Genomic DNA, 16,187 nt, shown 5'->3' on the forward strand with positions numbered 1-16,187 from the left:
GTTATACAGCAGCCTTTAAAATAAAAGCCACAACTGTTTTGTTTTCTCCTGGATTCTGGTAAATTGGAGAAGTTGTCAAATCATATTATTACCGTACATATTGTCAGTTTACGGTAATGTTTTGAACTACCAGTGTGCTATGCTTGTGCTGTGTTTCACCAGTCAGTAAAATGACATTTCTGTATCTGTAGATGAGCTCTGTTTTCTTCTTCTGTTTATTGGTGCTAAAATTAGGGTGCGCGTTCTACATGGGTACAATAATTTCCCCTAGATTTTACAAGTAAATTTGGGGTGCGCGTTATACACGGGTGCGTCTTATATTCGGGAAATTACGGTAATTGATTTTTGAATTTACATGTATTATTTTTATGACATTTGGTGTTGAATGATCAAAAATAAACCAGGACCCTAAACTGGATGAAAATGAATAGCGAACAAGCTTACATGAATTTACTGATTTATTTGATATTATTTGAGAACCACTTTCCATCTAGTTTACTACAAAAACTGTTATTACTGCCATTTTGATACAATAAGCTATAAAAATGGTTTGAATAGCTTCCTAGATGTATAAGGTCATGTGCATAATTAATGTAGCCTACATATTAAAAATAAGTAATTGTTGCATTTTTAATTTCTATACATTCACTTCACATTTTTTTAATTCACTCAATACTTCCAGCACAAAAAAAAAACACGATTTCAACTCAAAAGCTATTAAGTAGCTAATATTTTTTGTTTTATTTTGTTGTTTTTAAAGTGAGGAAGAATGTGACTGACTGAGTCCGACATCTCAAATGCCGAAGATGGTGGAAGTGCTCAAACCAATGCTTTTGGCAACAAAGGTCATATACAAAGAAAAGACCCACCAATTTTATCATTGCCCCACTCCAAGCTCAACTGCTGACTGACACCTTCAGCACTGTTAATTTAAAAAAAAAAAAGATTTAAAACTTAATTAAAGGTGCCATTAATCATGATCTCTCCAAGAGATATCATTGGTTGTGGTTTGTTTCCTCTATATGTGCAGGTACACAATTTGCAGTAGATTTATATTTTACAGCAATGTTGCACAAAAAAGGTGTCACTGTTTAATAAAAGACTTAAACAGTATTTTTTCTATTTGGAAATATCTTTTTTTCCCCCTCGTTTCAACAGTTGTATCGCAGAATATCATGTATCAAATTTCTGACCAATATATCGATAATTGCTGTATCGTGATATCGTGAGATAATCGTTATCGTGAATCGTATCGTATCGTGAGGTTCCCTGAGGTTCCCACTCCTACTAAAGACACCGATTAGCATAATCGCTACTTAGCACAGAGCAATAAGCTAGTTAGCAACATCTCATCAACAAGGAATACAAACAAAACAATTGGCTTCATTTACTCACTTCTGTCAGAGGCACACTGGATCTAACAACACACATGACTCAAGACTAACTCTCGAAACATTGTAAAGCAGTGAAAACTCTGTCGAATCAATGGTGTGTGCGCGCAGCATCACGAATATGGACCCAAACATGGACTGCTCAGAAGCAGACAAGTTTACTATACTGCCATCCTGTTGTTGATGCGCCATTTTTTTTGGTGATAAGTCTAGTGAATAGAAAGATAAGAGCAATGACTGGAACATTTTTAAACATTACAGCTAAGTTCCCACAAGGTATGCCATTTGAATGTGTTTTGTAAATGTTTATCATAGAGAGTGACCGATATGGGTTTTTCAGGACCGACACAGTAGTTAGAAGGATTTTTAGAGCCAATATTTTTGCAGTAAAAGTGTAAAAATTGGCGCAAAAAATTGAATGAAGCAAACACTGATGTTTTCTGTCCAGGGCTTCTTGCACGAGAAAATATTTCCTCTCTCTCCCCAGTGTGTGTGAGAGCAGCTTTTTCTTCGGAGGCTCTGCCTCTGCCACTCAGGGGTTGGCGTGGTTCAGTGGTAGAGTAGTCGTTCCCCAACCAAGAGGTTGTGGACTCGATTCTCCGCCCTGATTATCTTGTTTTAGTATCCTTGAGCAATTTACTAAATCCCAGGTTAATCCAGGTGCTGCAGTAGTAGACAAGTGCCGATTACCGGTTTCAAGCTATACCGTGGTATTTAAACCTCACGGTTTCAAAACCGCAAAAAGGTATCAGCGTAGAGCAGGGCGGTAAACCGAAAATTTACCGTTACCGAAATTCAGACCAATTTAGACCATGTCGGTAAATTCGATAATTTAATAAAACAAGAAAATATAGTCTTTTCATCCCGCTTTGACTCTGTGTTGTTCGGCTATGTTCATTCTCCTTTAAGAAAGCAGACAGTGTGCTTACGTATGGAGTCACGTGGTTTTCAGGAAGCCAAACAAACAGAAGCCCGGTAGGCTAACGGTAGCGGCTAACACTACAAGTAAACAGGATGGAGTCGGGCTTAAGTTAGCTTCGCCAAACTTTCACCCGACATTAAGTAAACTCTTGGCGGGTTCCAGACGGGCTTTCACCCGCTGTCCTCCCTTGTTCTCACGATTTCAGGAGAGGATGCTTTCAGTGCTTTCTTCTGGTAGCCAAGCCACAGGCTAACGCTAGCGGCTAACGGTACATATGAACGTGATGGAGTCGGATAGCGGCTCTAACCTTGTCGAAACGGCTGAAATTAATGAGTGGACTGGGCACGGACTTCATGTAGCAATCATTATGTCGCGTTATTTGGTATCTCTGTGTGATTTCTCTGAAAGCTTTCATGATGGTAAAGCACTCAGCATAAAGTATAATCCAACAGTAAAGCCTATATAAAATATGACAGTTTAATGGCCACAGCTATTTTTCTGAATGTGTTTGCTTTATTCTGCCATCATAAAATCTTAAATGTTTCATTGGCATCAGAGCAATACAGCTTTAATCTGGTTGTGTCTGTGTGGGGGGTGCATGTATTAAAAAATGTTCTGAAAAAAAAACCTGAAACCTTGACGTAAACACTTGTGTTGAATAAAAATGTCACAGCAGCCATTACCAATAAGTTGTCTGAAGTGTACTGTTACAGCTGCAAGTCATTTGTGTTAGAATGACATGTTTGCACAGTCGTCATATTGATAATGTTGTACATTTTTCAAGTCATACAAGCGGTTATAAATGTTCACACTAGAATTTTTATTGTTTACAAGATTTTTTTTAATACTTAATGTTTACACTGCATGTGCAATTGTTAAATTGAAAGCTGGTAAATAAATTTAACGAGAAACGGTTAATTTGTATTCCATGCATTGATTCAAATTTTCAAATTATATAACAGTCCGCTTGGGCGAATTTATCGTCATTTATCGTTAGCGAGGTAAATCTGCTCAATTTATCGTGATACGTACTTAAGGCCATATTGCCCAGCCCTATATCAGCGATTATTTATTTTGCATTTGCAAGGCTCAACCCTCCCCCACCAGCTGTTGCTCAGTGTAAGTGAGTCAGTTGTGCTATACGATGGCTGGAGGAGGTGAAACTCCTGAACTTTTTCCCCCCTCGAAGAAAACGAAATTGCTGGGATGGGGAATACTTCGGCTACGGAAAAGTTACAGACGGCCGCAGCTTAGAGGAAGAGAGCCAACCGACATGTAAAACGAGTTTGCGGAGGGTGGCTGTAGTGGAGGCAATGCCTCGAATATGATCTCGCATTTATACAAACTTAAAGGCTAGTAAACACAGTCATGAACGTTTCCCACCAGCTACGAGAGGTAACTCCAGCGTGTTTAGTGTGTCTAACGGTGGTAAAACGTGTTTTTTTTCTCTCTGGCAACTGTGTTGAAAAAGTGTGTACAATGTAAACATGATAAGAGTCATACAGACGTGCTTTTCATGGAAAATAATGAAATTATTTTTGTTCTGATGGTAATAAGATTGAGCTGTGGGCTTAGGTTCACCTAAAGGACTGCATTTATTTTAATCTTATTCAGAAAATCTAAGTTATGTTTTGAAAAATAATCCTTTTCAAAGGAAAAAAAGTTTTATTTTGTTTTTAACCCATACATCTCAAAGTAACACATTTTAGAGCTGTAACTGCGATACCATGAAACCGTGATATTTTGGCTTAAGGTTATCATACCGTCAGAATCTCATATCGGCACATGCCTAGTCACCAGGAGGTAGATGAGGATATAGTGGTAAAAAGCCACAATACAAGCGTAACTCAATTTACCATTTAAACCATCAGAGGATGGGGTGAATATTAGTACTACAGAGAGAGAGGAGCGCGGCTGCATCGGAGCCAAAATCACCCAGTTTTAATTGATTTATTTCATATCAGCCAGTCGGATTAAAAGGCTGACACCGACATACATCAAATTTCCAAATATCAGTCAGCCGATTATCGATTTATCTCTAGTTTATTCTTGACTCATTGTGAAGATGAATTGTTCGTATAACTTTTACCATTTCACAAGTGACCTAAGGATTGCGTGTGCAAAAATAAAGAAACCTTACGCATCAGTCCATTTCACGTCTCGTCACTCCGAGAGGTTATGTGGACTAAAACTTTAGTTATCAATTTTACAGTAGATAACATATACAGTCAACTTTGATTAAAACTAGACAATGACAAATTTTGAAATGACGAAAATATGACTAAGATGGAAATTAAAAAGGCTGACTGAAAAACACTGGAAATTGCTCAGGAAAAAGGTTTCTCCGTAGCATGGGTTTTAGTGTGTTTTATTTGGGTTCCCTTTAAGGAAAAAGTCTTACCGCAAACTACGCAAGCGAAAGGTTTCTCTCCGTTGTGTGTTCTTGCGTGATTGTTTAATTCTACCTCTGTGATGTAACTTTTCCTACAAATTGAGCAGGGAAAAGGCCTTTCTTCAGAATGAGTATACGTGTGTCTTATTAATTGTTGCTTGGTAGAAAATCTTTTAACGCAAAGTGAGCAGGCAAAAGGCTTCTCTCCGGTGTGTGTTCTGGTGTGACTTTTTAAACTTCCCTTGTCGAAGAATACTTTATCACAAAATGTGCACGCAAACGGTCTCTCTTTGGCATGTGTACGTGTGTGTATTCTTAACTGTTGCTTCCAAGAAAATCTTTTATCGCAAAGTGAGCAGGCGAAAGGCTTTTCCCCCGTATGTCGTCTTGCGTGTGCGCATAAATCTCCCTTGTGAAGGAATCTTTTACCACAAACTGAGCAGGGAAACAGGTTTTCTCCAGTGTGTATTCTTGTGTGTGTTGTTAACTGATGCTTCCAATGAAATCTTTTATTGCAAAGTAGGCAGGCGAAAGGCTTTTCCCCCGTATGTCTTCTTACGTGTTTGTTTAAATCTCCCTTCTGAGAGAATCCTTTATCGCAAATTTTGCAGGTAAAAGGCTTTTCTTCAGCGTGTGCCCACATGTGTAATTTTAACAGTTTCTGCAGAGAAAATCTTTTATCGCAATGTAAACAGGGAAAAGGTTTCCCAACAACACATTCTTTTGTCTCTCTTTCCAATGATGACTTGTTTAAGAATTTCGATGCATTTTGGCCAAAGTCAACATCCTCCTCATTAGTGTTATAGTCAGAAGAGTGTGATGTTACGTCGTCGCTGTCCGAGGGCGTAGCTAAGAGGCCATCCGATTGAGATTGTCCCTCACCTTTTGTTGTCGGGTGTTGAAATGAGCAGTCGCTGGAAGGTTTCGCTGCACCGCTCTCTTCGCTTGGACCTTCATCTTCTTCGCTCTTCACAATGACAGTCATCGGAAACTTGGGAATTTCATTTTCATGTTCTTCTTTTTTAATGCAGGCGGTCCCTGGCTCCACCTCCTGTTTGATGTGCGGCATCGCCGATTAAGACTCCTTTTTGACGTGAGCGGTATCGTGCTTCTCAGAGTGAAGATCTTCTACGGGACACAGGTTGAAAAAAAAAAAAATCAAGTGATTTGCCAGACTCCAATTCTGCTATGAATGATACATTTTAAATTACCTTGTGTTACATTGTGTCATACTATTGTTTTCGTCAACAATGACGAAAATATTTTGTCAACGAACATTTTTTTCATGACGAGACAATAACGAGATAAAAACGTGTCTCGGAAGACTAAAACATAAAAAGAAAGATGACAGTTTTTGTCTGACGAGACAAAAATGATTGATAGTTTCCATCATATGTTCACATTGTGGGACATATTCTTATTGTACGTGTAGTTAGTCAGCCAGACTCGTAGTAGTGTTTGGGTTGTGTCACTCATGTGACGTGCTCCGCCCTCTCATCCTCACCGGTGTTTAGGATGGCCTTCATGTGAGGCTGTGCTCCAGACTTGTTTGTATTAAAACAAATGGTAATATTTGTTTCTTATCTTGGCAAGAGAAAATATGCTATGTTTCTTTAGCCTTTAACCCTTTAAAGTCCAGGCCTATTTTGTCTGATTTTGTGTGCCTTTTATAAAAGAATTCCAATCCAATGTCCAAATCAGTCAAAATATATTGGATGTCAGGTAAGGCTGAACAATATTGGAAAAAACTGACTTTTTGAGGGTTTGCAATATATGTTATGCTATCAATATTAAAATAATTTTCACCAGATGACTTACTCTGTTTGGTTGACTCCACATGACATGACCATAATGTATTCATATACAGTGATATGAAAAGTAAGGGAGTTCCCAAAAAATCGATTATTGCATGCATCGCGATTCGATTACGATTCATAAAAGTTCAAAAACATGATTTTCCCTCATAACTTTATGACAGCCACTTGTAACGGATCTAAATTAAAGACATGCCTGCCGCCCGGACACCTTTAACGGACGCACAACGTTATGATGGATTCTGCCAGTTAATGACTGAGGAATTTACTCCTCTTCAAAAGACTCCAAAATAAATTTGTGTATGAGACGGGCAGGTATGAGACAGGCGGTCGCGCTTCTGTGCGCAAGTTATTTTTTAGAGCGAGAGGGGAAGAGAGATAGTTCGTTGCTCCTTGTCTTTCAGTTGTGCTGCAGTAGTTGCAAGTCATCGCAATTGAAAAACGTCCTAAGTGTGTTGCTAAGACCCATGTGCGTATGTAGGAGGTGAGTACACTAACCATCTTGTACTGTTTAGCCTTTATTGTTGTTGTTTTTTGAGATGTTAACAGTTAGTGCCGAGCGCTAAGCTAATTAGCTAATTCACTAACGTGTATTTCATATGCAGAACGTGTATATTCATGATTAAGTACAGTGGTAACACTATAAACATGCAAAATAGTACAGAAGTCTGTGAAAACAAAGTAAATTGGTTAAAAGAAGTCTTATTTCTAAAGACTCTTTGTTTCCAGAAAATGTGGAATTCATTCCACCAGTGTAAATTTGATTGTATTGTTGAGAGAAATAAGTAAAGACTTTAAAATGGTTAATGTTTTTGCACTTTCTTGTAAAAATAAATAAAAAAGCAGCTGAAGGGCAGGTTTTTGTTGTATGGGCATGTTTCCATCGTCCGTGTTGAATCATTAGGATATTTAAAAAAAAATAATGGACATAAATTTGTTTGGCTACTTTATTAATTGGTAATGTACGATGCATCAATAATAGTGATAACCGTGATCATCGTCAATACTGTGATCATCGTTCAATAATCGAATCGTAGCACCCTGAATCGTAATCGAATCGAATCGTGGGGTGCCTAAGATGGCACATTCCTAATAAAGGTCAGAGTCAACAAGGCACCCTTGTGTTTTTATTGATTAGAAAATCTTTAGTACTAATTTTTGGAACTCAGTTTGTTCGATAATCTGGCTGACGTTGACCTGAGACCTGAAAGAATTTTCAACATTATAGTTTAGGATACAAAAAGCTGTCGCAGAAATTTCCGCTGTCAGTTTCCGCTGTTAGGAACATATTAAGGAAATGGAAGACCACGGGCACAGTTCAATTTAACGTCCTGAATGGCAGGCCAAGTAAAATCTCGGATAACCAAAGGCAAAGGATGGTGGAGAAGAGTCAAATTGAACCCACGGACCAGCTCCAAAGACCAACAGCATGATCTTGCTGCAGATGTTGTCACTATGCATCGGTCGACTATTCAGCGTTATTTGCACAGAGATGCTGTATAGGAGAGTAATGTGGAAGAACCCTTCTTTGGGCACATTCCACAAACAGAGTGCTTGAGGTATGCCAAAGCGCATTTGGATAAACCAGCCTCATTTTAGAATACGGTTCTGTGGACTGATCAAACAAAAATTGAGTCGTTTGGGCATAACAAAGGACGGTACGCATGGCGTACGAAGAACAAAGCATTCCAAGACAAACACTTGCTACCCACAGTAAAATTTGGTGGTGGGTCTATCATTTTATGGGGCTGTGTGTCCAGCGCAGGGACTGGAAATCATGTTAAAGTTGAAGGTCACGTGGATTCCAGTCAATACCAACAGATAAAAGCAGAAAAAAACAATATATATTTTTAACTAAAAACCCGATCTTTTCACTCGATTCCGATCCTCTGAAAAATGGCTCGATTGGCCCGATTTCCGATCACGTGATCGGGACATCCCAAGTCGTTTTTGTAGATGGTAGGTAACATTTCTCATTTTTGGGGCACTGGCAATCCACAAATCTAAGTACTGGCCAAGGTTCATGAATCTTAGTAGTGGACCTCTCTGACAACTCAAAGCTTGGTGCTGCCTATTTCAGCTGCCCAGTGTGAAATGGGCTTCTCTGCAGCAAAAGAAGCAGCCTAGTGGAATCTACGACAGAGGAGCTAACGAGGATCACTCTGGAGGGGCCAACTCTAGAGGAGTTTGACCCAACTCCTGCCGCAAAAAATTGCTCTCAATTTTTTTTCTGTGCTCCTAAATTTCTTAATTTGCGAGCACATGTGCTCCTGATGAAAAAGCTAACAGGCCTGGAGTTAAATTTAGTGCGCGATGATGGCTCAGCACAGACTAAAGAAACTGACTATTTTCTCTGGCCAATATAAGAAAACAAATCTTACCATGTGTTTCAAAATAAGTAAACCTGGAGCACTACCTAGCTTGAAGGACAACCTACATTCCAGTGAAGAAGGGGGCCTCAGGACATGTCACATGAGTGACACGACCCAAACACTGCTACTATGCACGTACTACACATACAATTAGCAAATATCACACATTGTGAACAAACAACGGAAACCATTTTCGTCTCGATGTCGTCTCGTCAGACGAAAACAGGCATACGTCTCGTCTCCCGAGACACGTTTTTAGCTTGACATCATCACGTAATTGCCGTGAAAAAAATTGAAGAAATATTTTCATTATCGTCATCCTTGACAAAAAGAACAATGGTTATGAACAATCCAAAGAGAAACTTACCGCTCCCAAAGTAGTCACTTAACGCAGGAACCGTTGCAATGGATTGGCCAGTGAGGTCTGCAGGGGAGATGTAGCTTAACCACTTCGCTTGTCCTTTTTCAGACACACTTCTATCTCCGGGACCTGGTGTGTGATTATCTTTGGAATAAGGAAGAAACATGTGAAGGAATATATTCTCATATCATTACAGTATGTGCAGTTATACATATCCGTTAATTGCTGTTCTGTTAGTCTTCAGCTTTTTGTATACAAAATGAACTCTCCTCCTCTTTAGATATAAGGGGTTAGGCTACGACTTTGTAATTTTCCACTGTGTACAGTTGGGCAATTTCCGCTGGTGAATCCTTACGGGGTTCATTTGTGCCCTCACACAAGCGTACTTATCGGAATGCACATATTAAAAAGTGTATGAGAGAGAAAGGTCACGATACAATACGATTTGCGATACAAGGCCTATGATAAGGATGATCTCATGATGTGGCTATACAACAATTATTGATACATTGGTCAGGAAATCATTCTACAAAAACACCAATAAATAGAAAAACAAGCTAATTTAATCTTTCTGCTATGAATTAGAATGAGGTTATCACTAGCTTCCATCCCTCCCAGTTTCAAACGGATTGGACGTCAATGGCTGTCAGTGGCTGTGCTAAGCTGTGGTCAGCCCTTGGACAGATGTCGGTATTATCAGATATTATTTCAAAATGCTTTTATCGGTCAATATTATTGGCTACCTGATAAAATCGGACAACTCTAAATATGAATAAATCTACTCACTTGAATGCTAACCAAGATTGTGCCCCCCCCCCCCCCGCCACCCCACACACACACACACCCTAAAACAAAATACAGTATATATGGATATAATGCTGCCTTCACATCGTTTGAAGGCAGCATTATATTACATCCATATTACTGCGTGTTTTTCTGCTTGTCTAAAGGAATCATCGCCTAGTAAACAAACCCAAAAACCTTCCTGACAATCGTTAACATTGATTAATCAAAATGGTGAAGGGATGTGTGGCGGTTGGTTGCAGTAACAGAGAAGATAAACGGTCATTTTAGTAGTTGCTGTGTGCCTATTGTTAAAAGGGCAAATCTCGAAAGCAGCACGGTTTGTTTATCTCGGTCCATGATGCGTTTCTGTCGACAGCCGTTAGACAGCGGCGAAAACATCAACATGATGCCAACACGATCGCAGACATCATCAGACGGAGACTACGAAGCTCGTCGCCACTATCGCGCAGCAAGGTGAGCGCAACAACAGGTGTTGTGCCGAAAAATAGCCGCCCTGCGTGAAATGTCCCCCCTGACGGGAGCGCCCACACAGAAACGACTTTCTTGTACCGTGAATTTGTATTATTTTACTCTGCTTGAACTAATAAATGTCATACCTGTGTGATTGTCATTGGGATATGGTCGTGAAAACCTGTAGACTAATACATTTCTGTTCAAAGATGGTTATGTAGCCCAGTCCACGAGTTGTTACTAAAATACATTTCTAATATTTTGTGTAATTTAATTATTTAAAACAGATCTTACAGTCGTAAATCCATTACTGTAATGCGTCCATGAAAACATTTGATGTTTTCACATCAATAAGTCGTTAATAAATAAGCGCTCCCGGCAGGGGGAACATTTCACGCAGGGCAGCTATTTTTCGGCACACACCGGCCCGTCGTCGATCAAATTTCATTTTACAATCGTGACAATGGTGACGCTCAGCTCAGCAAATGTCGGTTTATATTCGGGCCGGTGCCAATTTTGGGTACCCGACTCCTCATCGTGACAGAAACTGGAGTATGATTGGAAATTTTGTGGTCTGAGGACGAGCTCTGGCGCACGGGATGGGACCGAACGGGAGGAAACATCGGTTTGGGCATCAAATATGGATCTGGCGACTGGATCGACCGAAGCTTTTATGCAACTCATCCAATGAGTTTACAGCGTCTGAAAACACCGGGGCTTCCATCATTTGCAAGTGAATCCACCTTTGCAAACTACGATCATTGACAATATGACACACAATGACGGACAATATGGCGGCACAATACAGCGATCACGTGATTGTGTGACGTTGGTGATTGGGGTCTATTAGTGGTCCGAGTTATTAATTTATTTTTTAATTAATCACGTTAAAATATTTGACGCATTTATCACATGCGCGGATTGACCCGCTCATGCATTGCCTCAAACAGATTACAATGACGCAGTTTTTTGCACATTGAGAACTAAGGCTACGTTCATACTACAGGTCTTAATGCACGAATCCGATTTTTTCGTGTTTTTCCGACTCGAGTGAGGCATTAACTTGACGGTCTGAACGGGACAAGTCGTATAGAAGTGGACCATTTCAAATCCGATCGGGGTCACTTTCGTATGTAGTTTAAATCTGATCTGGGCCGCATTTTTTCAGACTGTCGCGGCGGTCTGAACTGGTAAGTCTACCAAATCGGAATTAATGCAAAAATTACATCATCAAAGAGCGAGAGAGACGGCGTGCTACGGTAGCGGTGCAGCTGTCTGTTAGCGCCTAGCTCGACTTGAACACGGCTTTTGGGGAAGGGTTGGTCGGGCTTGGCAACATTCATAAAAAAATTAAAATGGGTTGAGGATAAGCCTGAAAATGATCGGTTTTCCCTCTGCTCTATATGAGCAATATTTTAAGATTGCCTACACGGCCGAGAGTCGGAGCAAACTACCCGTACGTGTGTGTGACATGCACTGACAGTGCGTGCATGCTATCGATCCATATAAACTTTGAAAATAAGCATAAACGGGGATTATTTATGTCTGTTATTTGTGTCCTCTTTTTGGAAATCAAAAGATTATCGCCCTGGAATGACGGATGACAGCAAGCATGTGTAGTCATCTTTTTTTTATGCTTCTACGCTTGCGGGTCCTCGTGCTCAGCGTGTGTCGGACTGCGAATTAGTGTGCATGCGAAAAACTTGAAAGGTCTCAATGGACAAAGGCAGTCTGAACAGGCACGCCAAAAAAACATGACAAAAAATCGGATTTGTGCATTAAAACCTGCAGTATGAAGGTAGCCTAAGAGGCAGAGAAAGGAGAGTGTCCACAGGCGTTCATTGGACCGCGCCGATTGCTGGCATAAGCTTCTGCAACTCCTTCACAACAAACATAAGTATCATTTAGTGAAAGGAATATTATTTTTGTTGTGCTATCGATAAAAAAAAATTATGTTCACAAAAAGAAAAGTGCTTCAATCCATATTAATGAGGCCCTATTCTCACAACAACAATGCAAGAGAACTGGCATTCCCAATCAAAATAGCTATGCAAAATACACCTAAAACTTACTCAGACTTTGGTCAAACTCTATCCAAACATTTCGTTTAGCTTAACAAATACACTGGATGGCAATATTTAGTCACAATATACAAACTATCAGAGGTCTCGTACGTTGTGAAGCCAGCACTCAAATGACCGTGACGTACAATGAATGGACCAGTAAACAGGGAACTAAGGTGTTAGTCGAGGGACAAAACATACTCATTGGCTTGATTTCTAAGCCATTTAAAACTCGCCATTGACATCTAGTGGTTTATTTCAATCACTACCTTACGTAGTTAAAGACACTGTGGAAGAACGGCAGGGAGCCCATGTGACTTCACCGCTCGGCGACGTCAACAATGGTGAGCTACTAGCTTGTTTTTTTCATTGAAAATTTTACAAATTTTAATAAAACAAAAACATTGAGGGTTTTTATTATAAAATGACTATAACTTGTACTAACATTTATCTTTTAAGAACTACAAGCCTTTCCATCCGTGGATCCTTTTAACAGAAAGAATGTTAATAATGTTAATCCCATCTTGTGGATTTATGGTTATAACAAATACAGTACTTATGTACAGTATGTTGAATGTATGTATCCGTCAAGTGTGTTATCTTTCCAACAATAATTTATGGATAAATATGGCATATTTTAGAGATGGTTTGAATTGCAATTAATTACAATTAATTTTTAAGCCGTGATTAACTCGATTAAAATTTTTAATCATTTGACAACCCAAATATATGTAACTGGTACACGCAGGTCCGTTGTGGGGGGATGCTGACACACCGGTTACATATATATATATATATATGTATATATATATTTACATATACATACCAAGGGTCGCGTTAACCGAATATTTTCCGTCGTTGACCGTTTTTTTAAAACGGTGACGGAAAAAACTGAAGTCCGTCCGTCGTTTTGACAGGTTGCAATTCACACCCCAGACCACAGGGTGGCGAGTGAGCATATTAATTAGCTATTGTCTCTCTTAATGCATGACGTCATTGGCTATTCTGTCAGAATATTGTAGCGTCACCGGGGTCTGGCGGCGGCACCGTGATTGACACACCAACGCGAGGTTCTTATTGGTGCACCCGGTGTGCCAGCGCGTCATTCAATCGGTGGACTAGATTGCCGCCTGTGTATAGACCCCAATCACATGACGTCACAACTCCGCCCCCCCTGACTGGAGCCGCCATATTGTGTGTCAGCTCGTCGTGTGTACACATTACCGCTACGTACATGCCTCCTATTACAGCGTGTTTTTCTGCTCGTTAACATTAATAATCAAAATGGTGAAGGCGTGTGTGGCGGTTGGTTGCAGTAACAGAGAAAATAGATGGAGAGACTTGAAATTCTACCGTATTCTGAGAGACCCGAAGAGGAGAGCGAGATGGACTGCAGTAATTCGACAAGAAATCTGGGCACCAAACGATCACCACAGACTATGTAGTAGTCATTTTATATCTGGTAAGATGCATTTAATATATATTTAGAAGATTTTGGGCTGACAACCACAATTAAGATCATTGTGTGACGTTGGTGATTGGGGTCTATATAGTTGCCTCTTTTTCTTTGGGGGCGGAGTTGTTGTTTTGTTGGTGTTGTTGGCGATAAGCGGAGTAAAAAGAGGGAGAAAAATACCACGACTTCCGTGTCTAATTTTTCGCCGCCAAGCAAGCGTTACAATATTAATTAAAAATGAATGAAAACTAAATACTATTGAATATGTCATCATTATCATTTTAAAAATTTAATTGATGGGTAAAAATAGATTATGACCGGATTTTTATGACCCTGTCAGTCAAAATGAGAGACAACGAAAATGTCTAGCGCAACCTCTGATACATACACATAAACTTTTTTTAAATTATACTTTGGGAGAAAAGGTGACAAACGTCTTATATGTATCTCTTTACAATGATAAATCTGAATAAATACATTGAACACTCTTTTTTTGGGGGGCGGGGGGGCATTACTTCGCGGTTTTTCACTTATCGCGGCGGGTTGTGGTCCCCATTAACCGCAATGAGCGAGGGATCACTGTAATGTGCTGGCCTAAAAAAACGTGCAAATTGACCATAAATCTACTTTTTAAAAAAATGAAAAACTTCGTTTCGTTGCATCCACAAGTTCTTGTTCGTGCTTTGCCATTTTGAAATGTAAAAGGTCCTTCCATCTCGGAAACTCGTGTTTCATTGTAAAATCCCACTTCTCCAGTAGAAAATACTTCTTATACCGCTCAGTATTATGATAAAAATAATAAATAAATATTGATTATTACGACAAGGCATGAAGGTAGCATCATGTATACAAATGGAAGTGTGTCTTGCTAGCGAGCTAAGCTAAACAAAGCTAAGCTAAAAGAGCATGGGAAGCTCCAGCGCAAAGCCAAACGAATTCCACTAAGCTTTAAATCGGGATGTTTTAGTACACTAAACGCTTACTTCGATACTTATCCGATAAGAATGCTTTGAAAGGAGCGCCTTTGGTTCGAAGATGACACGAAGAACTGCAACTCCAGCGCGGCTATGTCGCGAACCAAAATGGGGTTGCCAGATTGAAAAGACAGTCTCCAGCCTTTTCACAGCTTAAAACCTGCCCCGTTCAATAAAAAAACATCCCAAAATGACAACCTCCCGTTCAGGAAAAAATGTTTCACTTGTACGACTCAATCTATATTTTGATATTATAACGGGAAAATCAAAATACATCAACAGAACAGAGGCGTTGCGTCCCATTAGGCAAACCAGGCAATTGCCCAGGGCCCCCAGCCAGCAGGGGGCACCAGAGGGCCAACAGATTTAGCACAAGCAGCTTTACTGCACTGTCGCAGCGACAAGTGAAGGGAGTGTTTCAATACCATGGTATCATTTGGCAGATTATCTAACGATTCTGTTATCAATCCCAATCAGCACTAACCATGTCACGTAGATTATACATGTTTAAGAAAGCCCAATCAGCTATTAATACCACATGATTGTTTAAAGAATCACCAAGTACTCTCTGAAAAGTCCTTGCCGAGTTTTTTAATGTTGATTTTCACAGGCCATCTCATTATTCATGTGACTACTTAAAGAAATGGGTATTTTTCCCAAAAAGTCTATTAATGGGTCTATCGTATTCCTCGCCAAATACTCTATAAGAAAAATATAACATATATGTATCTAAAATAATCCTAAACAATTTTATTAGCGAATTTAATACTCATTTCAGTCAGTAGTCCACCAATCAGTGGTTTTTACGGAATAATTTGAATTTGGTGGGTCGTAGGGCCAATCTGACTACTGATTTCACACAAAAGTATATACCTCTGCATCCGATGGTGGTATTTTTGTGTTGCTACTCTTTCTTCTATTGCTCCAAGTCCAACTGTCCCCCTTACTTGCACACGCTCGAAGGGCCCCATGTTGCTTGTTGCCTGGGGCCCCCGGGGACCCGTTGCTACGCCTCTGACAGTGGAAGACACATTGAAGAGGGATCATAGCCGTTTCACCGATAAGCATCATGATAGATGTAGCATTTCTTTGTAAATTATAAATTATTGTATTATTTTCATGTCAATAAACAATAATTAACCCTTTCAGACTTCCCTCTCCCCAGCCACTTTAACCAGCTCCTCC

At 39.8% G+C, this 16,187-nt stretch overlaps 1 protein-coding gene across 4 annotated transcripts in view; it reads right to left on the reverse strand.

Moving 5' to 3' along the window:
• Positions 1 to 15,137, reverse strand: part of LOC130922949 (zinc finger protein 585A-like) — a 46,483-nt gene extending 31,346 nt beyond the window's left edge. For 3 of the 4 annotated variants that reach the window (XM_057848269.1, XM_057848260.1, XM_057848247.1), the window contains exons 1-3: positions 15,012 to 15,137; positions 9,259 to 9,396; positions 5,588 to 5,833 (exon numbers count right to left, since the gene is read on the reverse strand). In XM_057848269.1, coding sequence (XP_057704252.1) covers positions 5,588 to 5,774 — 187 coding nt within the window. In that variant the 5' untranslated portion in view covers positions 5,775 to 5,833; positions 9,259 to 9,396; positions 15,012 to 15,137. The remainder of the gene's footprint in view (positions 1 to 5,587; positions 5,834 to 9,258; positions 9,397 to 15,011) is intronic. The other variant, XM_057848252.1, reaches the window with a different exon arrangement.
• Positions 15,138 to 16,187: the final 1,050 nt, after the last annotated feature.

The sequence above is a fragment of the Corythoichthys intestinalis genome, chromosome 1 (genome assembly GCF_030265065.1).
Source record: "Corythoichthys intestinalis isolate RoL2023-P3 chromosome 1, ASM3026506v1, whole genome shotgun sequence".
Lineage (NCBI taxonomy): Eukaryota > Metazoa > Chordata > Actinopteri > Syngnathiformes > Syngnathidae > Corythoichthys > Corythoichthys intestinalis.